The following is a 25,743-nucleotide window of genomic DNA, read 5'->3' on the forward strand; positions in this document are numbered from 1 at the left end:
TATCAATCAGATGAAAACTAAACAATAACAACATTGAAATACGAAACATCAAGTTTTAACATGCTAACTCAGGACTTGTGGATTAAAGATATCAACTTCAAAACAATGACACTTGCTTAAAAATGTAAAAACTGAGAAACTGAGGCAGATTAGGCCTTCAGCGCGGCACAAACTTGGAAATGCATTTTCATATGTCATCTGACGTCACGGTTTGTGAACGTGATCCCCAGCAGATGTGTCCTGTCATGTCCTGGCTGCTCTGCCTGTGCCTCTGGGTCAGCATGACGGCCATTCAGCTGTGTCAGGCCACTTTCTACGACACCATACAGCAGCAGCAGCATGGGACGAGGCCCGGCCGCACCACCATCCACATGATCGGTAAGCCCTTATCTATGCGATTTTAGAAAGACAAAATACCTTTTCGCTTGATTATCGAACAAAGCCTTTGTAACTGGGCTTGGCTCACCGAGTTTAATTAGATTGTCACAAGGTAGCAGAGAGGGACTTCGATTTCCTCAGAGTTCATTTCGCTATCTCCATTGTAAATCACTTTTTTTTTTTACCTTACAACAATCAATATAAAATGATACATTTCCACATACATTCCATCTCAGCATGAATCTTGCATGTGCCAAGGATGCTGGAAAGATTTCATATGTTTATCTCATATCTCAAGATAATTTCTTATCTGACAGTTGTGTTTGGAAAAAAGGCTTTGATGTTTTATTTATTTTCACAGTATTGCTGTTTTTCCCTTGAAAATGTTAATGCTATGACCCTTCCTGCTTACCACGGTGCACTACAAACACCTTAAAGAAACCTGCTAAATTATTGTTATTTGTACAAGGCTGTCATACACTTTGTTCACCATTCAACGGTTATCAAGTAAAAGTATATAATTGGTGGCAGTTGGGAAACAATGAAGGTTTGATAACTCTGGTTAAAGTAAGTGACTTAAGACTGAAACTTACTTGCAGTGTTTTTAATTAGTAATTGTCTGCTAATGTCACCAGTAAATATCCGATGCATTTTCACGGTTAGAATGGATTGGACGTCTATCGCCATCAATGGCAGACAAGCGATGATTTACTGCCAGTCAAATGGAATTCTTCAATGGAAGCGAATGATTTAATGCTTAAATCAAAGCCTGGAAATGATTGTTTTCTTTCACATTGTATATGAGGTGGAATTGTTTGTGAAGACACATTTTCCACTTGCTTGTTCTTCATTAAGATTGAACCTTAATTGGATTCGCTTCCTTAGTGAGGATCCCTCAGATATTCGCTCCATTTTGCAATTTCCTCCTTGAGTCTGCAGCTGATATTTCCGCTACATTGACTCCACTCAATTTGCTCAGCAATGGCGACAGCACACCTTGTGAAATTAAATTGAATAGGAAATGACCAAACCAGTGTAGTTGAACTTTGTTTTCATAGGGCGGGGAGGTGTGTAAATATATTTTCACCTGCAGATTTGACGGCGAGGAAGCTGTCACCTTTTCAAAGGGACCATACGTCTTCCTCTCCTTGTACTTTGCATTTCAAATCGTATAATTTATGGGGGAAAAAAGAGGGGAAAATTGAAGCGATTGCGTCAAAAGAACAATTTGGACTTGTCAGAGCTCTCCACCACTAAACGTGCAAATGCGCTGTCATTCCATTTTGCGTGAAGTGGCCTGTCCTCACTCTTGGATAAATGAGATGTCAGTTTTATGAGCACGGGATTGGCCGCCCGACCAGATTGATCCAGACACTGAGACATTTGTCCTGCGCTCAGTGTTGTGCGGCTGTTGGATTGGCGGCAGGATTGGGGTTGACGGGTCACGAATTGGTGGCAAGAAGGCCAGTGGATGGAGACCACCGGGCCAATCATTAAAGCCAGCCAAATGCCACAAGTTCAACAAGAGTGGCATTACTCCAGGAAATCGAGACCACGCAGTACGATGGCTCACTTGTGTCCATTCTGGTAGGAATTCAGATCCTTGAGATGTCACAAAAATGGACTCAATCGCTGTCGCAAAAGTGTCTCTCTGCACATAACCCTAAACCTCCTAATTGGAGAAAAATGTTTTTGGAGAACATTATGACACGTGTAATGTTTAGGAAGAAAGTGGACCCAAGGCTAAATAATTATAAGAGTTGTCTTAAAGATAATAACTCTAATTATTGTTTTAAGTTGTTGCATAGTTGTAGTTGTTGTTGTGTCTTCCACTTGTTTTCTCATCTCATTTTCTGAACCGCTTTATGCTCCTTAGGGTCACCACTTGTTTTCTACCAACATTTTTTCATCGCCCACTACTGGAGTTACAGATTGGGAAAAATTGTTAGACAAAACACATGCTATTTGGACATTTAAGGCCACTGGGCTCAAGGGTTGGGGGGCTCCAACCTTGGTGTTACATTTGTCTGTAAAACTCTTTGCATAGAAAACCAATGAAAATCTTATATCTCTTAAGTCATTTGCTGTTGCTGGAGTCTGTTGTTTTTCTTTTTATCCCGTGGATCCATCAATCGAGTAATAATTCTAAAACAAACCATTTTTGTTTACTTCTGGACACCAAGTCATCCACAGAAAATGCTCCTCATCATCCCTCACAAAGTGCTTATGTGGATGTACTCTAAAGTGCTCCATGTGCGTCTTACGACTGTATAAAAAAAGCTCACTTTGTCAAATAAGTCGGTAGCTACCTGATCCCAATGTGGGTGTTGTATATAGTAAAATATTTACAGTATACAGTCAGGGATTACAAAAAAGAAGATGTGCTTCCTATACCCTCTAGCTCTACTTTTGCTGCCTCACAATTTCTGATTGCTTGGAGGGTTTTTTTCCGCCTTACTGGTATACAGGCACTGCTGCACTCAACCCTATGATTCATAAGGTGTGCATTTATTTGCTGCAAAGAGCACGAATAGTGCACAAAAGAGAACAGATTGTGTTCTTCGTGCATCTCTAACGCACTGTGGAGGGATGTTATTTTGTGGGTCGTGAATTCTTGACCCCACAATAGTGTCCAGAGGAGATATTTCAAATCTGAAATCACCGATTCATCAAAGCTAAAACAAATGTTCTGCTTGTACTTAATAGAATGACAGATTCAATTAATCATTTTGCCAGAATATTTCCTTTAAAGCACATGTAGTCAAATGACACTGGACTCCCTTGTGATTAGAGATTTGGAAGTATACCGTAGTTGCGCATTTGATAACAGCAGCAAATGTCACATTAGATTTTACATTAACTTTAGCTGGGGTTTGGGATCAAATTCATGAATTAATGGTGTGTTTTTGCTTGCATTTCTGTCTGAATGCTTCATTTTAGAACCGCAAAAAGCCATCAATGAGTCAAGGACTGATCATTTAATTCAGATGGCGTCTTTTAACTAGACCCAATCACCAGTTTAAAACACAATACCGAACCTAGGTCTTTGGGAAGCTGAACTCGTACATCTACACCCACCTGAATTTTTTATGAACTTTTTGTCTTTAGGACATGCATGGAGTCATATTTTGCCCCTTTTAATTGCTTATTTAAAAGTGAAATGCTTATAAAAACAAATGGGGTTTTGCGCAAAGAGCCATAGAATGCACTGCACACACAAAAACATTGAAGCCACCATGCATACAGTTACAGTGTTGACAAAAGCCCTTTTTATCGATAGAATCCATGACAATACATACAAAAGGTAGCGAAGTAGCGAAGAAGAAGATGGCGAGGTTGTCCAATAGGAGTGACCATGTTGGATAGAATTAAATATGAGACAATGAGAGGGTCAGTGAGGGTTAGACGTTTTAGTGACTAGGTTAGAGACCAGAATTGGATGGTTTGGACACGTCCAGAGGAGCGATAGGGACTAAATCGGTAGAAGGATGTTGATGGTGGAATTGCCAGGGAACAGGACTAGAGGTCTATCCCCAAGACAATACATGGATGTAGTGATGGAGGACATGAAAGTGACAGGGGAGGATAATGAAATGGAGAAGTTGAAGTGGAAAAAGTTAATCCGCTGTAGTGACCCTTCATAGGATAAACCAAGACTGTAGTTGCAGTCTACACGTTTGTATAATTTCATAGTTTATCCATATATATACATTCATTTTCCGAACCGCTTATCCTCGCAAGGGTCGCGGAGGGTGCTGGAACCTATCCCAGCTAACTACGGACACTAGTCGGAGACACGATGAATCAGTGGCCAGCCAATCGCAGGGCACAAGGAGACGGACAGGCATTCACGCTCCCTTTCATACATTGTTCAACCAGGCTACCTGCATGTTTTGGGGATGTGGGAGGAAACCGGAATACCCGGAGAAAACCCACTCAAGCCAGGGAAGAACATTCAAACTCCACACAGTAAAGACCAACCCCTCGATCCCAGAACTGTGAGGTCAACACGTTAAAAACCTGGCCGTCGGGCTTCCATATACAAATATACATATTTCTGAATTGTTGCCAACATTGTGAAAGTTGATGGATTTCCACATATGTATTTTGGCAGCAGTCCAGTCTAGCATGTCACCTTGTCCCCATTGTTGCTCTCCTGTGTCTGCAGTTTTCTAAAATTTGGCACAACAGGTATTATTTTCCTCATACTGTTACTTTTTGGCTATTTATTGCCAGCTTTAACAGTATCACTTTGTACTCATTCCAGATTGCATGTGATGCGGTGATTTGCTAGAAAATAAAACTAAACTAACTATACTCTAGTATACCAAGTATAATACTGCTCATATTAGAAAACTAGTATTAAGGCATCATGTTTAGGTGCGACTGACGGCCATGGATGTCCAATCCAATTTCACTGGGTTCTGGCAATGATTGAACGATTTGGATATATTCATACTACATTTTAAAACCTGCTTTTTAAAAGCATCTTTTTTTCCTGATTCTGCTTGTGTATTTAATAAATAAAAGTAGGAGGATATCAACTTTTCTCTTGCAGCCTTTAAATTTATTGAAAGCAGCCCTCAGAGAAAATAGTTTGGGCAACCCTTTATATTTGTAAAAAAAAAAAAGAACGGGATGATGTGATTGGCCCAGCCACGCCGATTTGTATGACTAAATTAGAATAGTCGAGCTATAGCTTCAACGCACAATGTAACATTCTGATCTTTAGTTGAAAAGAAATTCCTCACTCAAGACGCTGATTGTGAGCAGTTGCATTATGTGGAGGGACAAAGAATAACCGTAGTTGCCTGAGGTGGCCTCGCACTACCGTGACCTCCACCCACCATATGTCAGCTTCGTGCCATCACGCTATGCTCACCTGAAAGGTTGTCTATTGTCATCCCTGCGCCAATATTCTCTTTCTGTGAGTGTACTTTTTGAATCTAACGAGTTGAAATATGCAGAAGCTGAAGAACACGGTGGAGTACAAGCAGAAATAACTCACGTGTAAGTACCTATATCATTTATTCAGATAAAAGTCATCAATCTTTTACTCAGCTTGATACCTCTTACACTGCAGTACATTGCCCTCTGTTCACTCGGCGGCGGGTCGTCATATTGTTTAAGTTTTAATTACCTTTGACTCAGTCACTGGCACTGTCAATTCAGAAAAAGGACATAATGTAATATATGCTCACCTTTTGAGTTGAACAGCATCCACTGCTGGTAACTGTCCAACACTTTTGATCACAAGGGACATCGAGCAAATCTATTGCTTTGCTTTTATCGTCATTGCACTCCTTCGAGGAAAAATTTAAGTAAGGCTCCCATTAAGATGTAACTGTAAAGAGAAATGAACCTTGTCAAGAATATAAAAATCCAAAGATTTGGATCATTGTATGTCCAACAAGTTCTAAAAAAACACGGTGTATTTGTTTATACAGGTGTTGATTAATTTGATCATTTATTTGTTGCGACATCTACAATTTTCAGGACTGTGAGCAGCCAATAACAGCACAGTATTGACACGTATGTTACAGAGTTTAATGATAAATGATGACATTCATTAATTAATCATTATTGTATGTGATCAATCGTTTCTGAAATAAAACTAAATTAGTGAAATGAAAAATGAAAATGGCCATAAGTAGACTCCTTTTTTGTCCATTTTCACACATTGACTAGTGAGAAGCAACACCAAAAACTACTCCAATTAATCAAAATATTTTCATTAGTGATAGGTTATTATGATTTTTAAAATTCCCAAATTGTTCAAATCGCTCCTGTCATCCTTTCATAAGGTTTAATGGCACGTATATTTTTATTTTTTTCTGACTGAGCCCAGAGAAAGGAAGCTGCTGGCTGCTCACAAGGACATGAAAAATTGATATTTGGCTGTCACAAACAAAGGTTATATCCTCTCTACGCTGTTTTAGACACTGACAATTTAATAGCCTTATATAATGCATCCTGGAGGCACATTAGTTTGACATGCCTCATCCTCTACTAACTCTCCCCAGCACTCATCTCATCTGTACGTTCGCTTTTGTCAATGCCACTTGCATGGTGCCAATGGGAAGTGGCGTTCCTCTTCAGCCAGAAGGCCTCTCCACATCTGTAGCGCCCACTTTGTTTAGCCAGCATTACACATGCTGCTCTGATGTCAGACCACTGACACTTTGGTGGTGCACAGGGAAGTTGGATTATTGTTTTGTGTTTGTTTTTTTCCCCTCAAAATGTCGTTTCTCTTTTTAAATGGCTTTGAGGTGAGGCTGCTTCTGCAGGCATTGGATCATATTCGATAGAACTTTTTTTCTTGCTTTTTGATCACTTCACAGATTTCTTTTTGTTAGCCATCCTGAAATAATTTTCTCAAAGTAGGGTGAATAAATCTGAAGACTACCAGGATGATTATATGGTCATGGTTACTAATAGCTTTTGCATATTTCAGTATTTGCCATTTATTTTGTCTAACGGTGAATGCATAATTCATAAGAGAGTGCTCCTCTAAGCTTGTGGATATTTGTTTAAGCGGCATGTTTAATTGAAGTCTTTCAGCCAATGTGTAGGGGCCCACGTTTCTTGGCAAAAACAAATTTCACTTGCCCACAGCTTAATTAATTAGCCGGTTTTCTTTGTCAAATGCTGCCTGCCCTACACAGAGTGCAAGACCATGAAAAAAAAGCTTCACTACTTGAAACATAATTTGTGTTCTTTTCGTTTTAAGGGTGAGGTCGTGGCTACGTTTCAATTGCTGCAATTTTTGAGAGTCGGAAATTGAAGGTATGAGCTTCACGCGCACTTGGATTTAATCACTGATTATCAATCCAATCACAAAACAGAGGAGTTAGTTAATATAACAATTTATTATCATATCATTGTAGTACCAGGTCCTGATTCACCAAATTATTCTAAATTATTTTATAACTTGACACTACTGCAAACATGCTGATGACATAGAGCAGTAAGTGCAGCATTTAGCATGAGGCGTCCTGTTATGCGTCATCCTCGTGACCTCTGAGCCAGCCGCGTCCTCAATTGTTTTTCAGTAAGACGCCTTATCATCAGTCCCTTTTGGCACATTCTCATTTTCACATCTGCATCCATTTTTTTTTTTCCGTCCTCTCATTCGCATATGAACTGAGATGCCTGGCAGTGGATGGTCATGTTTCAGTGCTATCGACGGCAATCGCTGTCCAATTGGTGTGAACTGAGAGGGCAAGCAGTGACTGATCACGTATCACTGCCACAGATCATCAGAAAGTGGATTTAACATCTATCACTGTCAATGGCAGTCAATAATGTTGGTCCTGATGGTGGTGAATGATCTCTGCCAGACATCCCAGTTAAAATAGATTGGTTGTCCATGGCTGTGAATGGCACCGAATAAGTAAAAAAGAGCTATTTGAACACAAGTGATTAAATATTTTATATGTTTGGCACACAGAATAATAGAGGAACTTTCCGAGCACTTTGTCCATGACAGGTAAAAAACATCTCCCTGGTTTGTTTTTGTTTCTCGGCTGCCAGCGGTTTTCTAAATGCATCCTAGTGCTTCGCTGACTGCCTGCCTTCTTACTCCAGGGCTCTTTCAGCATGTGCGTAGCAAGGCAAACTATTAGTAATACCATTATATTTTGTCAGCGTGTAAGTTAAATAAGCACCGTTGTTTGAGGGAGCCTGCAGAGCATTAAGAACTGAGAATAAATCAATGGCTTTTAAAGAGAGGTAACAGCAGAGTATGAATTTTTTATATTAATTTGTCTGTAATGGCCACTGTAAAAAGTAATTAGTATTAAACTTTAATTTGTCTGACTTCTGTTAGACATGGGCAGGAAATTCCATAGAACAATCCTGTACATTAGACACAGATAGTTGCATTTTGTGGTTACTCAATAGGAGCTGCTGACTATGATCAAAGACTCAATGAATCTACTTATTTTTTGTTATTTACCATCAAGGTTCTCAGCTTGCACACTTTGAGCGTGTGTCTCACACATTTCAGGAGAATCCCACGCCCCTCAACATATGACTCAATCATTGTCATGATGTAAAAAGTCAATTAAGTCATCGGATCTTAGAATCATTCCCTTTACATTGCTGTCCTACTGATATTAAGAATGTGGGAAGGAGAGCAACCATTTTGATTGCAAATCCCACTACCACAGCCCGACTTTGAAATGCAAAATTACACTTGGCGCTATATTTGAGCACGGGCTCTTTATATCGCGTTGTGTGTTGTCACAACTTTACACATCATAAATTGGCTGTTAGGAGCTCAAACACACCTCTCCTTACACGTCTGCTATATTTGGACAGTCAGCCTGACCTAGGAGTGTTGCATGCCAGTGCACTTATGCGGTGTATCATCGAAACAAAATGTCAGTAGTTTAGTAACCATGTTCAAATAACTCAAATACACAAATTGAAGGTAGTACCTTTATTTTAGAATCTAGTATCAGTGGATCCATATTCTAGTCCACTCATCACTACAGTCGGGTGTAATCTTTGAGTTTGAAATCAGCTGGGAGGATATATCAAGGTCTATGTATTGTTTTGCAGTACTTTGTCCTGTTTTTTTTACTTTCTAGATTTTTTTTGTTTCCCTGTTTTATTTCAGGGCTTGTCTGATTGAATTTACATTCCAAACTTTTCCCCTCTGCCTACAATTTTTATTTATTTATTAATTTGTTACAAACTAAAGCCGCCTGACTTCGGTGTGGGCAGGTGCAGGCTTGATTGCCACTGGTGGCGGTATGATTGTGAGTGTGGGTGGTCGTTTGTCTGTCTGTGTGCCCTATAGCTAACTGGCGACCAGTCTAGGGTATAGTTTGCCTTTAGCCTGAAGTCAGCTGGCATATGCTCCAGCACCCCCTGCAACCCTTATGGGGAAGCACGGCATGGAAAATGAATGAATAAACGTTCCAATCTATAACAGCCATTCACCAGGTCATCAATGCCTTCATGTTTATTGAAGCTGATTTTGCATTTGATATATAATAGCTTGATAACAATTGACATTAGCAGAAGAAATTAAGTTGTCTATAAATGGCTTTTATTATAAAGAGATCTGCTTTTGCTGCCTTGGCTATTTTATTAATTCCTTCATACTCTTAAGATTGAATTAAAAGTCATCCTTCAACTCCGTTACCTTCTGTGATGGACATCACCCACACTGAAAATACTTTTTTTTCCTGGAGCTTTTCTTTAAAAAAAAATAAAAAGAAAAAAAAATCATTCTCTTTTGCGTCACTTGCCTACAATCACAAATTATAGTTCGTAATTATGTCATTACATTTTGTGTAATTTAGTGCACTCTTGTTGCCATGGTGAATCCAATGGTTCTTAAAGCTGGTTTCTACCTGGCAAAGAAAATCATTTCAATCCTTTTCTATCCATATTACTGCATTTTCAGCTTGCTAAACCAGCATACTAAATTATCTTTCTGGGTTGGAAGTTTGCTTACCACAGGAAATGTGTTTTAGTTACATTGCATACCTTTAAAATTCTGAATATTAATAAATTAATCAAGAATTAATTGTGATTTAATCAGTGAAGTACACAAAAGGCCATAGCTCATGCACAGAATGGCTAAAACTCAAACTGAGTCATAAACAGTCTGCTTTATCAAGGAAAAAATATAATTTCTTTCTCTTTTTCCCCCCAAGAAAACCTGAAATGGTTCATGTTGGCCCATGCAGCCTTCAATATTTCCAAATGGGGAAAGGACAATTTTGGGCCACTCTTTTTAGCGACCTTAAGAACTGACAAACCCTGAAGTATTTAAAGGACCAAAACAACAAAAAGAGATCTAATCGTTATTCTTTTGAATAATGATCAACTATTTCAATGTTATTCGACAATAGTGCTGTTGTAAATAAGAGGATCTTGAAACTAATCGAGCATTTGCACAAGCTTTTATCAATGATGAAATGTGTTTTACACTGCTCTCTCAGACAAGATAAAAGCAAACCCGTAATGACTTATTTTTCATCATCATCTTTACAACTCCCTGTAAATTGGCCAAGAATGTGACAAAATCACTCCAAATTAAGAAAAACATTCATGAACTCCATTTTAGACATTCAAATAGCCCAAATTTCATTTTGCATCGGGCCTGTCGGCTTGATCATTTGCCGTACAAAATGTCAGCTACGAGACGCAAAGGTCGGAAGTGTGTGATACAATATTTAGAAACAGCGGGAAGACAACGCTATCATTAATTCAAAAGCAGCTTTTGTTCCAAAGGCAGGGCTTCTGAATTAAAGACAAATGGTGTTTGCACATAAACCCACACAGGTGCTTCATGCACAACTGCTGAGAGTAATTACAATGAATCTGTACTGTGGGGGCTCTTTTTATTCTCTATGCAAATAATGCATTGGCAGTGGCTATTTAAAGTCATAACACCCAGAACTGTTCAAATGTAATGTACACAGTAGTACATGATTCTCTACTTATGAAATTTGTTTAGACTGTGAAGGGGTGTGGGGGTGTACAATGTTTTTGGGGCATTTGGGCAGGAAACAAATTTTAAAAAAAACTTTAGTAATTATTTTAAGGCCTGGTGGAAGGGTGGTTAGCACTTACTTCTGCCTCATTCCAGAATCTCAGTTATTCCAAAGGTGTGAATGGTTGTCCGTCTCCTTGTGCCTTGCGATTGGCTGGCAACAAATTCAGGGTTTCCACCACCTGCTGCCCATAGTTGGCTGGGAAAGGCACCAGCAACCCCCGGCGACCCTTCTGAGGATAAGTGGTAAGGAAAATGAAATGAATGAATAATGATTTGAAATGAATTTATTTTATAATTTTCTCTAATCATTTATTTTAAACTCCTCTTATCCTTGTTAAGGTTGAAGGGTGCTGAGGCCTATTATAGCTAACTTCAGGCAAAAGGTGGACTACACCCTAGACTGGTCGCCAGTCAGTTGTAGCACACACGTAGAGAGAGACAGGCAACCAATCGCACTTACAATCACACAACCACCGAGTAGTAATCAATCCTACTCTGTCCAAATCGAAGTCAAACAAAAGAACAACTGTACCATCGGGTGGCTTTAATTAATTTTAGAATGATTTTTTTTTATATATACGGAACAAAAACAGGGAAAGGCAACATTTTGGCAGGTCTCTGACGAGCTGCCCTAAGATTCCTGTCATTCAGGACCAGAGATCATTTAGCCATTGGGTTATGTTTTATTAGAAGATTTACATGCTGCATTCCTGCTGGCACCCAACAGTGAGGCACAGCATCCACCCGAGGTCAGCCGGCAGCTCTTCACTAAAGGCTCCCACTCTATTGCAGCTTTCTTTTTTTTCTCTCTCTGAATGTAAGACTTTTATCAGTTCTTGCCATCTAGAATATGGAATAAGAGTTTAGAACGTTTGCCATATGAGGAAATGGATTTTGAACGAAGGTTGTGTGCAACTTGACATTTAGAGGGGGAGCAACATTAAAGTTACAGAGGACACAAATGTGCCTTTAAATTTAGCTTTTCCTGAGAGGTAGCTGGCGGAAGAGAATAATGTTGAGTGTGTGTGTGTGTCTTTGTTTTTATGAGTTTAATGAACATGAAAAAATGCCATGTGTTGCTGGAAGCAATACATTACAGGCACAAATGGGTCTCACTCTCATGAGAGTCAGAGCTTTGTGAGTGTTTAATTAGTCCCAGTCTTGTAAAACAAAAAAATAAAAACATTTTTTTCCACCTGATTATGTATGTCAGATACACTCACGCTTGGTATCATTTTGAAATCTCTAAGTTCACACTTGTTCTCATGGCTGACGCGTTGTCAAGGACTATTTTGAATTTTTGCCTCGCTCTGTGCTTTTGCCAGCAATTGCAAGATTCTCTTTGCTAGTAACTTGTTCTGAAGTTTCTATCGCGATCCAGTGTCTCATTTTGATGTGTTCCTAATTTGAAATTCTTTTCAAGCATTCACTTCAACTTCAATTGTCACATATACTCTGACTCGCTTCGAACATTATTTACTCCAACATGTCCATTGTCCATTGTTTTTTCTTTCTGGTTTCAAAACAAATTTGTCTCAGAGTTTATCGAGCAATGTGTCATTCTTGAATAACAAAAGCACTGCAGGGATTTATTCTTTCACCCAAGAACGAGAGAAAATATTTTGACAACGTGCAGTCACATATTTTAGTCCTCCATCTGCATTAATTTGACCTTATGCCGACAGAGAAAAAAAAACCAGTCGCCTGCTGGCTGGTGGAGAAAGCGGTTCTTATTATGGGTCACCTTGGATGCATTTCTCATTAAAAGGTGACAAGCATGTTGCCCAACAACACGGACCTCTGTGGTTCGGAGATCGGAACCTGCTGTCTCTTCTTAAATGACTTTCAAACTGAAAATAATTAACCACGGGGTCATGCTGTCAACTACTTTGCTTTTTGCTGCTATAGAAGAAGGGCACTTATTGATATTCATTCAGATGTCAAGCACATCGGAAGGAAGACATTCATGACCAACGACACGTCCTCAGATAAGAGTAGAACATTTATGGGTTTTTGAAGATATGATTCTTTGTCCATCCAATTTTTTGCTCCATAATACAACTTGACTGATTTCACGGCAAGGAGAAGTTTGACATTAAGTTATATATTGCCCTTCCTAGTTGAAGTTCAACAAGTTCTATACCTGGATGGGTGTGGGTAGAACAAAATGTTCTAGTTAGAAAAGTTATTTTTATAGAAAGGAAAGAAAAAAATTCAAAAGTGTTGTTTTAGGAGACCAAAACACGTAAATGACAAAAAAAATCATTTTTTATTCGTTTCAATAGGAAGTGTTTTGGAGTTCAGAATGTGAACAAAGAGAAAATTAAACTACTTTTCGAAGGGACCACTGTTCAAATGTAAAAAAAACACTTCCAGAAGAGAAGTGTTAAACTGTCCGTGTTAAATATAGGCTTTATAGTGCGTCTGAGAGCACTGCCAATCAGGCAGCGAGAGCTTTCGTGCCGAACGTCATGTTACCGCACTGAGTCCCTCAGGCTTTTTTAGTTATAGTATCTGGAATGAACAGTCAGGGCTGCCCACTCACTCATTAAATCAACTCTTGGAATATGAAATTTTAGCCAATAGTACATACTGTACGTTTACATCCCTATGTAATGTGGTCAGGCACTGTGTTGAAGGGCTTATTCAAATGACAGGGGTGAGCACCTCCAGAGATTTAACACCAACTAAACTAATTTAATAGAGGCATTTCTATAATGATAGAATGTCCAAAATTCCGCACACAGTGCTGTGTTTTTGTCACGTTTGAAGAAACATTTGCAGCTCCCAAAAGAAAGTGCTTCACATATTCAATATGAAAGCGTAAGTTTGGAGCCTATGGAATTTAAAAGAGCACGTTCCAAGCATTGGAATAATTGGAAGATATCTAGTAGAAAATCCTGGGCAACCATGGAACTAAATACAAACGAAGTAATGAGACGATGAGACACACATGGAGGGGACACAAGTGGCTAAGAGAGTGTAGTTTGTTGATACAAGTTGTAGAAAAAAAATCTAATGAATGGACAAGGCACTAAATAGCAGGATAAACTGTGCTATAATGTTAAACTAAACTAAACTACTGCAGATGAAGACATCACCTAAATAAGGCATAAATCTATATTTATGGTAGGTAAGTAATAATTGTGAAGTTTGTCAAAATTTCTAGGCACTTATGTGGAAAAAAAATGGAAAGACCACATGAAAGAAAGTGAACAAAATAACCACAGCGATGCAAAACATTCAGGGAAGCAAATATTTCCCTCAAATATTGCCTTTTTAAAATATATACGTATATATTTTTTTCAATGTACAAAAATGATTTCTCATGAATGCAGTGTCCATAATAAATAAATGTAATTAAAAAACAAGCCAGCCCGAGGTGGGATTATGTTTATATAATAAGAAGTTATTGAGAGTTAAGAGTTAATTTTGCTCACTCTTCTGCAATCATTCATCATCAGTGGAACTGTCTGGCGTAACGGGGGATAATCTACTTTTGGTCAAATGTGTGCTGTAAGCTTTTCACCAAAAACGCGGACGGATTTTCATGAAGTGAACTTAAACAAAGCGCATCCCTTGCCAGAGGGCTTGTTAAAACACATTTTACACAACCTGTCAACACGCTGTTACATCTTGATGTGCATCTGTAACAAAACTGTCTCTTCACGGTGAACTAACGTGCAGAAAGTGACGGGAAATCTGTCGGGGCACGGATCAAGACATCACAATGTGCCTGGAACTGTTTAAAATCATTTTTCTCCTATAATTCTTTTAGTTAGATGATCTATTATTTGACGAGACCCGAAGCAATTTACACACTACAGAAAAGCATGGTCTAAGAACCCATGTGACTATCACAGGAGCTAATGAATTCTTTGATGTGAAAGTGTGCAATTATACTTTTCTGATGTAGGAAAAATCTGTTCAGTGCCCGGAATTAAAGCAGATACATCTGCAGTGAGAATGTTAAAACGAATTACATCAGCGCTTCAGCATCAAAGTTGATTCTTGACCCTCGTAACAGCAGATGTGAAACGCATCTTGCTACAAAGCCTTGTCATGATTTTATATATATTTGCCTTCCATTTCTTCCATTTACAATTGAAAATTACTCGGAAAGACGGAGCTGAGTAAAAATAAACCATCTTTTGAACACAAGTTTCCATTTGGGTTAGTTTTGAAACTACACATATTGACATCTGAAATATCAAGAATCTTATTGCTGGTTTGAGAGAATAAATATTCAATTGCTTGAATATCTCTCAACTACTTTTTAGTTTAGTATGAGGGTGTGAAAATAGGCCTTCAATAATTGAAGAACTGAACTGTTCAAATGGACGAGAGGGCTATCCGTCAATGGCAGCCATAGAGTTAAAGACGCTACAATTCATCGATTTGCGTTTTACACCAAACAACAAAAATTTGGCAAGTACCGGTCTGATGGTGAGAACATCCCACTCTTTCCCATACTACCCTCTCGCCCACCAGGGCTTGAATCCACATTGTCACTGTGACCAACCAACCAATCTGGTCTGCAGTTACATAGTAAAGTTATCCTAACCTTCTATCTACACACCATTTCTTCCAAACTGATCTCAAGTAGTTTGGTCATCAGCAGGCTCGACTGCCAAGACGACAGCTTTTTAAGTGACATCGCCATAAAGACTGTTTCATACCTGTCAACCTCTGCCGATAACTGCCCTTATAAATGATTATGATTCCCCTTACAAACCCCCCAAAAAACCTTAGACTCGTACGGTGTTTGTAAGTTTTTTGGGGGGTTTGTAAGGGGAATCATAATCATTTATAAGGGCAGTTATCGGCAGAGGCTGACAGGTATGCTGTTTGCATATGGTTCACAGTATTGACAAAAATGACAATGTTACATTTTCTATCTAAAATCTGCAGTAACTGAAGCACTATACAGTTTTTTTGCGTGTAATTTGCATTTGTGTATTTAGTAATAGTAAAATTCTGGAATCTGCAGCTGCCATGTAAAAAATTCATCATTGTGTGTCGTGTTGTTGTTGTTTTTTTTCTTAGCGCACTATATCGTGCAGAATTTGAGAAAAATAAACAAACGGAAAAGCAGTCCAGAAAAAAACAATCCAACATCTGCAGCACAAGACTTTTTGAGGGCTAAAAATGATACGAAGACCTCGTTACCTGGCAGTTTCTCACCTCAGCAGCGTAATGAAGATGGTTGCACTGCAGCTCCAGTTGAGACCTCGTGCACCGACTCTGACCTGAAGCATAAAAATTCCTGCGAGACACCGTCAATCAAAATGTTCCCCGCGAGACCACATGTATAGTACACAAAGTGTGAAGACAATTAGAATGTTGGCAGCCAAGCTTTCTGTGAGGCATTCACAACACAAACAGAAAGTAGGCAACATTTAAATTAAATGACATAGTCTGCACCTGCTGGAGCTATCGTCCTGATGAGCATTACTGCGGTTTCAATGTATTTTTGTGAGGTGATGATATCTAAATATAGCGCTATCTTTGCTCTGTTTGCTACCGACAAGCAATGCAAGTTAATTCCGTTGAAGCAGCGTGTTTTTTAATAGATCAAAGCAGAAATCTGGGGCTGTCTTCTGCAATTACGGCAGTGCATTAAGAAGAACAAACCCCTGTGGGCTGTTGTTTTCAAATGATGCCCCACTGCTTCCGCTGGTGCATCACGTTTAATGTTTCACATGCATGCCCTTTTCTTGAATGCATTAGACAGCCACAAACATTCTCCCGGACCGACTCCAAGAATTAAACCCAGTGACTATGCCCATTCTTCTCTACAGTACAGAAAATAAACAGGTAATTGTTTTCTTGGCTAAATAATTATTAATTTCTTATTCAACAGAACAAAAGGGGGAAGTATCTAGCTCAAATGAAAAAACCCTAGTGACAATTACCGGTACAGCGGATGGATAGAAAATATTTTTGGTTCTTAGCCACTTATATCTGTGGGAGACTTGCAGCATATGCCCTCAGGGGTTGCCGCTTTCCAATGTTTTCTGCCAATTTCTTTGTATTACTTGCTAAATGTAAATTTAGGTGTCAAGCGTTCAAGGGTATCCAAATTAGAGTGTTCTTTTTTTCTGTATTTTTTTTATTTTAATGGCTAAAGTAGTAGCTGTTTGTAGACAACCTGAAAGCCACAGCAATAGCTGGTGTTGCAGTGGTGTAGTGGTAGTTCTGGATAGGCCCATGTCGGTGGGCAATGTGCATCTCTTTGTCCTCTACCTGAATGCTGGTTGGTGGCAACTCGTAGACCACCCTGGGCCCTGGAGAGCTTATGGTATCCCATGCACTCAGTTTTTGAGTCTAAGCCAGGGGTTGGCAAACCGGTCCTCGAAGGCTGCTGTTTCCTCTTATAGGTTGGAACGAAAACCTGCACCCACTGGGGCCCTTTCTGGAATAGTTTGCCCACCCCTGGTCTAGGGACATGCCACGCTCACTCCCCGCTTGTTGGGGGTGGGGCGGCTTTGGCAGTTTCAGTTTTTGCATGACTAACACACACCAGAGCGGATACACAAAACCAGGTTTTAGGATTAGCGAAAATCAGAGAGCAAAAAGTGGGTTGTTGACGCATTAATGATTTATCGAAATGCCGATTTGCCTGCATCACATTACTGGCATAGCTTGCGCCCTCACCTTTTCTTTTTCTGTTCCTATCTGACTTAGCTTCCTTCCTCATATGCTTTGGTTAGTAGGTGAATGCCCTCCTCCCTCACTTTGTGTCCCCTGATAAATACAGTAAGATCATGGTACCACGGCTTCAGACAATAGGCTGCATGAGTATTTGATGATGTTTGTTTTTTTTATTCTTCCATTCTTCTCTGTGACCCAAATCCAATTTCTGTCCACTGCTTTCTCTTAACAAACAAAACAATGTTAACAACCAAAATGAGAGTAGCCTTTGGGCTACTTAATGTGGCATATTGAATAACTTTAGCCTATAAAGACTGTTTAATTCCCATTCTCAATGTCAAAGCAGCTGAACAGGACTGAATTTAAAAATGAATGAATAAAAAAATATATAACAATACATTTCTGGAATTGACCATTTATTTGTATAACACACTCGCATGTGTAAAAAAAACATTTTTTTCCTCTCTATAATCATGTGTTATATGTATGTGCCATACCATACTGTGATGTGACAGTTGTTCTCTCATCATTCACATCAAAGAAATCCGACGTCGGCTCACGAGGACGAATATCTTCAATTAGCCCTGTAGAGTTCACCCTAATGCAACGATGAGTGTGGAATATGAGTGAGTCAAGTGCATGAGAGCTAAGTGATCTACTTCCACCGAGCAGGTCAAGTGGGGCCCTGTTGAAAATCCCATAGGAGCTCACACCACACATAATTATTTGCTGTCTAAATTAGGAGCAGAATGATTAATCGGCTAACTGATTGAATTTTGATCTCCCAAAAGCCCAGTCTTTTTTAACACAGACGTATGGTTTGCTAACAGAGAGGCAGACAACTTCTTTTTTTTCTTTTCCAAAATATAAAAGAACAGGGAAAGGACAACATAAAGGACAGTTATATTTGGCCACATTGCCCTACCATCCCCGAGGAAGGAACTCCGTCAGAGGCACAGATGCTGGTGATTTGTCATTCTTTAGATTTGTCCCTGCTTAACAAAGCGACATTGTATTCAACTTCACGTCCAAGATTTGAATAAATGTAAAATGCATTGGCTCATGCAAGGGATTTTGAGCAGTTATTTTTTTTAAATAAAGTGTGAAATGCAGAACTCTTACGCTGTAACATGTAGACAAGGCCTCATTTTTTTATTATTTTTGTAATTTCCAACTCTGAAAGAGTTTGTATATTGACTCCTGAACTCTGCCTGATTTAGACACTGCGGCATGATTTCAAAGCAGTTATACCAGAAACTTTCCTGAAAAGCAACCGTTTTACAAAATGGAATGCTTCAAAAATCATCTTGATGGTTGTGCAGATCTGATGGACAACTTCAGGAAATTCTTGATGACCACTCTTCACTTTGCAGACACCACATCCTACATTTTAGGACCACTTTATGCATAAATCTAACATATTGTAAAGAGTTCACGGTCCTTTCCCCCGCACTGTATACTCTGAATTTGTGTTTTTAATGCAGCTTTGACTGAGTCTAAGAACACGCTGAGATCGGCTCCAGCTTCGTGTGACCCTGAACAAGATAAGCACTAGAAGGAACGGAAGAATGGAGCTACATGGCGGAATGAATACATAAGATTATGACTGATCAAGGAGCTTCTAGGAAAAGCCGGTGCATTTGAACAGACTTGGAAAAGGAAATATTCAAATATAGCAAGGAAATCCAGGCAAACTGGGGCACATTTCTCAAAGCCGCAGCTCATTGTCAAACATCACTTTACTGCCAATATACCTGCTACACCTTTGGGCCCCCTCGCCTCTTTCTCCTCACACCATCCTTGATCTTGTGTCACGCTGGCGGCTGTAATTGTCACAGTGGTCCTCTACTCTCGCTGTTGGAGAGTCAGAACGCAGCGGTTGGGAGATGCCCCTGCGGTCGAGGTGGGTTGACGGCACTCGTACGGGCCTCCCATCCTTTGGGGCGCAGCTCGTAGCCGGCCGATAATTGCACAGCGGAGTCCGTGTTCATATTCATGACGACCCTGAAGCAGACCTCTTCTCCCACTAATAGAACCTTTTTTTTCCTCTACACTCTCATGTCTCTTCATCATCACTCCACATCAATAAGCTGCAGGGTTTTTTAGTCCTCAAAGGGTGTACCACACAGACTTATTATTCATGTTTACGGTGATATCTTGTAGTGTTCTCGCTGAGTGGATTTCAGCAGTTAAAATCAATGATTAATGTATATAGGGAATTTGTGCATGATTATCGAGCGCCAGCATTTCACCTGAATAACACAAACTCCAACTTAAGGACAAATATGATTAAATGGATAAATAATAAAACAAACCAGCGCTCTCGTGTAGGAGAATGTTGTTTTAGTTCACCCCAGAGCTGCCGATTTAATGTACTGTTGTTCTTTTTTTCCCTTATCAGAGGGGGGCACGTGTGAAGTAATTGCTGCTCACAGATGCTGTAATAAGAATCGTATTGAGGAGCGCTCGCAAACTGTCAAGTGTTCTTGCCTTCCGGGGAAGGTGGCTGGAACCACCAGGAACAGACCTTCGTGTGTTGATGGTGAGTACAATGATATATTGAAATTAGGGCAAAATTATGTTCAATTGCTAGTTTACCGATTAACTCATTCACTGATTGTGATAACACCAAATACATACATATACACATACATGTATATATCAGTGGCGGGCGGTGCATTTTCTGGTAGCGCCTTCAACGTATCAATCCAAGGAAGCTAACAGACCATTTGGAATAATAAGTACGTATTGATGGACAAAATATAATATGATTCAGATATTTCTTAGGCCAGCAGAGAAGGCCTTGAAGGCCCTGACGGCCCGCCACTGATATATATATATATACATATACATATATATACATACATAGATATATATATATATATATATATATATATATATATATATATATATATATATATATATATATATATATATACATACATATATATGTGTGTGTGGGTGAGTGTCTCTTGTGCTTCAAACAAGACGTTATGTTGCAATGGTAGGACAATAAAGAATTGCCATAGGTATATTTCTGTAGAGAGCTTCATAAGTAAAGTTACCACTGTACCACGAATGTGCCGCTGAAAGCACACATGAAAAACCATAAAAAAGTACTAGTAGTAATACTATAGAGAATCAAAATCCCTTTTTTTCTGTATTTCTCCTCTCATTTGACAGCCAATCGTTTAGACTGGGCTTCTGTGTGAAAAAAAGTTAAAAAAAACAACAACAAGTTGGAAATATTGAATGAGTAGCTTGTCAAGGTACAATAATGTTTCACCCACTGTCAAACGTCTGCAACAGACTCCACACGCCAAAAGGGCAGATTGTCGATTGGAAGCCATCTCATAGACAGCTCTCATTGTGAATCCGCTTCACAAATATTCTTAAAGTCTCCAGGTTTAGCTGCTTCATTGCAAAATCTGTCATTCTCAGCATTGATAGACTCTTACTAATACTCATTATGCACCATTTTCTGTCTACTAGCCCTGTATTTAAGTCGATTTTAAAGTCAATTTTCTCCCCCAGTGACACAAATGTGGTTGGCATTTCTTTCACATTTACCGCTTATTTCATGAAAAGTATTACTTTCACTCTTTCACCCAATCATTAAAGCTGCAAAGCAAGTGCAGTACAAGAAAAATGACTGGCCAGATTACCTACTGCCAACTCCAGGGGAAAAAATCACTTAATTTCAGAGTGCCTGGCTTGAGCTGGATTTGCAGTTTGTTTGACACCTCTATTAGTGTCTCTTGTCTTTGCTGCCTGTAGCGTCCATTGTAATTGGAAGGTGGTGGTGTGAGATGGAGCCTTGCCTGGAGGGAGAAGAATGCAAGACGCTCCCTGACAACTCAGGCTGGATGTGCTATGCAGGCAACAAAATCAAAACCACCAGGGTAAGATAACCTCGCTTGACCGCAGTACAGTGTTAAGGGAGAAATGTAGAGCATGAAATTCTACCGGTGAATATTAAAGTCTTACTTATGACAATATTACCCTCCCACCCCCGTTTCTAGAACACTCAGCCATACCCGACGTCATCAATGTACTGAAGCCTTGCAAGACCTTGCAAGTGAGCATCTTCAGTGCAAAGGCTGCATTGCAGGTAAGGTTTTCATACTAAAAGAAATTTCTGTTGGAAAAAGTTACAGTATATATAGGAGGTACTAGGTTATAAAAATGTGCAGTGGTACGATCACTTCCTCTTGTGACACCTAAAAATGCGAATAAATCTTCAAACTGCCTTAAATATTTTATTTTTTGGTCATTTTTTTGGTCTACTGTTCAGTTATATTTAACTTAACGGTATATTTTTTTACATTCTTACATTTACCTTTTTACAATTCCTGTTTAACTATTATTTGTATTGAATTGTTAAGTAAAGTTGTTCATTTTACCATATTTTATTGGAGTAATATCAAATGCAACAACAATTGGTTGAGCAAATTATTGAGTAACGTACTGCAGAGCACACATTTAAAAAGTAAAAGTCAACAATATTGGTGCTATTTGAACATGGCTGCCAAAATCATGTTTACAATTCAAATTTGATTCTTGGAGCCCTTAGATATTCTGATTGATAATTACTGTGACCTACAAGCAGATATTTGAGTATGAGTAGGCATCTCATCAACGCGAGCAGCAGTTTGGCAGCAAATTCAGATTCCTGTTAATTCACCCATGTATCAACCTCAATGAAATGTCTCTGAACATTTTTTAGTTGACATCCGTCATGTTTAATTACAGTTTTACATAGATTCTCACCCTTAAAGGGGTGACCAGAGGAGTGCAGCGGACCGGGGGCTAGCTTGATAGGGCATAATGCGTGTGCGGTCGATTGGTCGCCGGTCTTTTGGTTGCCGTCTTTTGGTCGCCGGTCTTTTGGTCGCGGTCTTTTGGTCGCGGTCTTTTGGTCGCGGTCTTTTGGTCGCCTGGACCGCGACAACGGGTGACCAAAAGACCGGCGACCAAAAGACCGATGACCAAAAGACCGGCGACAAAACAAGGTAAAACAACGCGGTCTACGCATCAATAAAAGCCAACAATAGCCCTGAGCAGTTTCGCTGAGCCGACGTGTGAGTGCATAAGAGTTTGTATGTACATGAGTTGTCCCCTTAAGGAAGGTACGTCAGTCAGGGTCTTAACAAGTTCTCCAACAAAAAACAATAAAAGTCCAGGAAATTTGGAGCTTTTCTTTAGCCTAATAATTAATAGGGCATTAAGTATGACTAAATAGTAATTCCCAGTTTGTATTTGGGGAATTTGAGCAACGATTTAAATGGTAATTATCAATAACCTTCCGGGCGACCAAAAGACTGGCGACCAAAAGACCGGCGACCAATCGACCGTGTACCGGCATAATGACATCATAATATTGTAATTTTAACCATTCCACTAAGTGCTGTTTCTCCTCCTTTTAGCATTTTCAAAGGACCAAGGAGCACGTATTCAACAAACTTTCCGTTGTTTTAAGTCGTGATTCCAGTGTATAAAGTTGTAGAATACATCATTCGCATCCCGCTCAAGGCTGCTGACTCTACGGATGCTCCAGGCTACCTGCGGGATCGTCAGAATCATCCTAACCTTGTTACAAATATAATTTCATTACTTTTGCAAAACTTGGAGCCGAGACGTCAAATGAGGAGGTTGTCCTGCTCACTTCAGCAGATGTCAGGCGTCTGTCTACTAGCGGGCCCGGGGGCAGAGAGGAGACAGTAAATGAGTTGACAGCCCTCAGGGTTTTCTTTTATAAGCATTGTGTGAGGGCAAGATTTGTACATAAACTCTTTGTTTTTTATTGTGCAAAAGAATTTTATTTATGGTGGAACCGTGAATGAAGAATTAAGAAGAAGAGTCGGGGGTGTCTTACAATTTAAACCTGTGTGTCTTGATACTGTACATTTGTTTCTCTGGTCCTTGTATGCCTTTGACCACCTCTTCAACAGCTTTACCAGTCCAACTTGGTAACACATCAAAGACCCTGAAAAGAATCTTGACTTGCCAAATATCCGATACCACTAGGTTGTTTTCGACACTTGAAATGCCTTATTTGTGTCAAATCATTCAAATGATGATATTGTACATATGAAGCCATATGTCGATGAAATGTGATGAAATGTCATTAAAGTCTTTGTTCCTGTAGGTGAGCACCCAGTGTATCGTTGCATGAGCCAGGCAAACTTTTCATGAATATGTGTTTTGGGTAAGGATGTTTTACAGAAATAGTCTGACATTTGGCAAAGATAGGCCTTCTATTTCCTCATGCTTTTTTTGCCAGAGGATGCTGCTGATGAGAATCTTGATATGTTCATGTCGGCTTAACATAAAGACCACAGCAGAAGAGAACAGAAACGATCAAGGACAAGAGGAGAGTCTTTGCCTTGCATTTGCTGCTTCTGTTCAACTGTCTTTTTTTTTGCTTCCAATGCAAAGGTCACCAACATTTGCAAGTTCTTGTGGGGGGCGACCACCCTGGCGACACTCGGGATATTTTCATTTTCACATTACATTGATGATGTACTATTAGAAGTTGCCGAGAGCCACTCAATTTTATAGCAGATTTTCTCCTATCTGCTAATGCAGAAAGTCATGTAACCAAATCTGTTAAATAGGTTAGCAGGCTTCCTGTGTTAATGCAATACAAAGTGAGGTGAAAGTAAACATAAACACTGTGGAATAGCAAAAAGCTTTTTTATGATACGGTGATTTAAATTATAGTCTGGTCCTCTAAATAACAGGAATAAAAAGGAACAAATGCTTAAACTAATTGCATAAGAAAAATAACTTTTTCTATTTTATTGAGGAAAAAAAGCACTCACGGGGCAGGCACGAAAAAGTGAGAGAAATTTTCATGCAATATCTTGTTGCCCCTAATTTGTCAGCAAAAATCTCAAACTAAGATTTTTTTTGTATTTAGAGACTAGAAGTGCACAGCCATCAGGATGAATTTTCGACCATTACACAGCATCTCAATCAGTTGAAGGTCTGCGCAAGACGTGCAAACTGTTTTTTTCACCCACTGTAACTTGCAACACAATCGGTTGATGACATGACAAGTTGAACCCCAACTGGCTAAAAATGCCACGGTAGATTCTTTTAACTGGTGCATTTTAATGACTTTGAAATATGATGTTATGATACGATCATTTTATCGTGATAATTTCATGTTATAAAATGGTACGTTTTGCATTATAAAGTGATTATTTTCCAATTTGGTTAATTTTGGTTCAACGTGGTAAATTCTGTGATTCAAAATAATAAAATTCACTTTGTAATGTTATCATTTTCAATGTTTTATGCAATTAATTTTATCCATCTAAATGTCTAATTCCGCGTTGCAAGATACTGATACCGTTTGGCAATATGGCATAATTTTTTCATTTCAACTTGAAACATTTTGCATAATAACATGATAAGTTTTGAGCTATTTGAACTCAATACTTGTTTTGCATAGGACATAATGTGTTTTGGGTTACAATGTGAAAACTTTTACATTTGAACTTGATCACTTTTTCCATAGGTTATTGCGATAAGTTTTATGTTGTATTATGGTAAGTCTTACTCTCATCATTTTCATTATTTTACATGATGATGTGATAAGTTTGACTCCAACACAATTCAGTGGCTAGGTCCTTTTTGAATTTTATGTAGGATTCAAAGTTACTAGCTACAATCTGCTATTCTTTTTTAAGACTGTACAATAAGAAGAAGAAAAATGGGTAAAGTGTTTAAAACATTGGAGATTTAAAAGGAAACCATATATACATAAAGCCTCCCAAGAGACCTTATTTTATTTTGCCAGCAGATCATTTTATCTTAACTTCCATTTATTAAAAAGGTTTGCTGCCACGAACTTCTTTCAGGTTACCTGTTCCCAAACATGATGTAAAGCTGAGTACTACTTTGGTGTATAGAATTAATGATAGACAATCGTGCCTCAGGGATTGGGTGAATCGGTCTCAGGCTGGTTGAACACGAAATTGCAGCACCCCCGCGACCCTTGTGAGGATAAGCGGTTCAGAAAATGAATGAATGTTTCTAAGCGCAAACACACCTCAGCGAAAACATTTGGTGAAGAAAAATAACTAACGGATCTGTGTTTGAAAACATGTTATAAAGGGTGTAATCATTTATGCGCTACAGAAGCCAATATTGTATTCATAAAATATTTATATAGTCAGAGGTTCGTG

At 39.1% G+C, this 25,743-nt stretch overlaps 1 protein-coding gene across 1 annotated transcript; it reads left to right on the forward strand.

The window, feature by feature from the left end:
- The first annotated feature begins 233 nt into the window (after window positions 1-233).
- LOC144070840 (chemokine-like protein TAFA-1) lies at window positions 234-23,695 on the forward strand. The gene is made up of 5 exons (XM_077595305.1): window positions 234-378; window positions 19,950-20,090; window positions 21,326-21,450; window positions 21,571-21,659; window positions 22,975-23,695. Exons 1-4 carry the CDS (start codon window positions 234-236, stop codon window positions 21,604-21,606), a joined length of 447 nt encoding a protein of 148 aa, XP_077451431.1. The 3' UTR covers window positions 21,607-21,659; window positions 22,975-23,695.
- Window positions 23,696-25,743: the final 2,048 nt, after the last annotated feature.

Source organism: Stigmatopora argus, chromosome 1 (genome assembly GCF_051989625.1).
Source record: "Stigmatopora argus isolate UIUO_Sarg chromosome 1, RoL_Sarg_1.0, whole genome shotgun sequence".
Lineage (NCBI taxonomy): Eukaryota > Metazoa > Chordata > Actinopteri > Syngnathiformes > Syngnathidae > Stigmatopora > Stigmatopora argus.

Coding starts and splice junctions, on each gene's coding strand:
- LOC144070840 (XM_077595305.1), top strand. CDS start 234: ATGTGTCCTGTCATGTCCTGGCTGCTCTGCCTGTGCCTCTGGGTCAGC. Junction 379..19,949: donor CACCACCATCCACATGATCG/GTAAGCCCTTAT, acceptor TTCCCTTATCAG/AGGGGGGCACGTGTGAAGTA. Junction 20,091..21,325: donor CAGACCTTCGTGTGTTGATG/GTGAGTACAATG, acceptor TGCTGCCTGTAG/CGTCCATTGTAATTGGAAGG.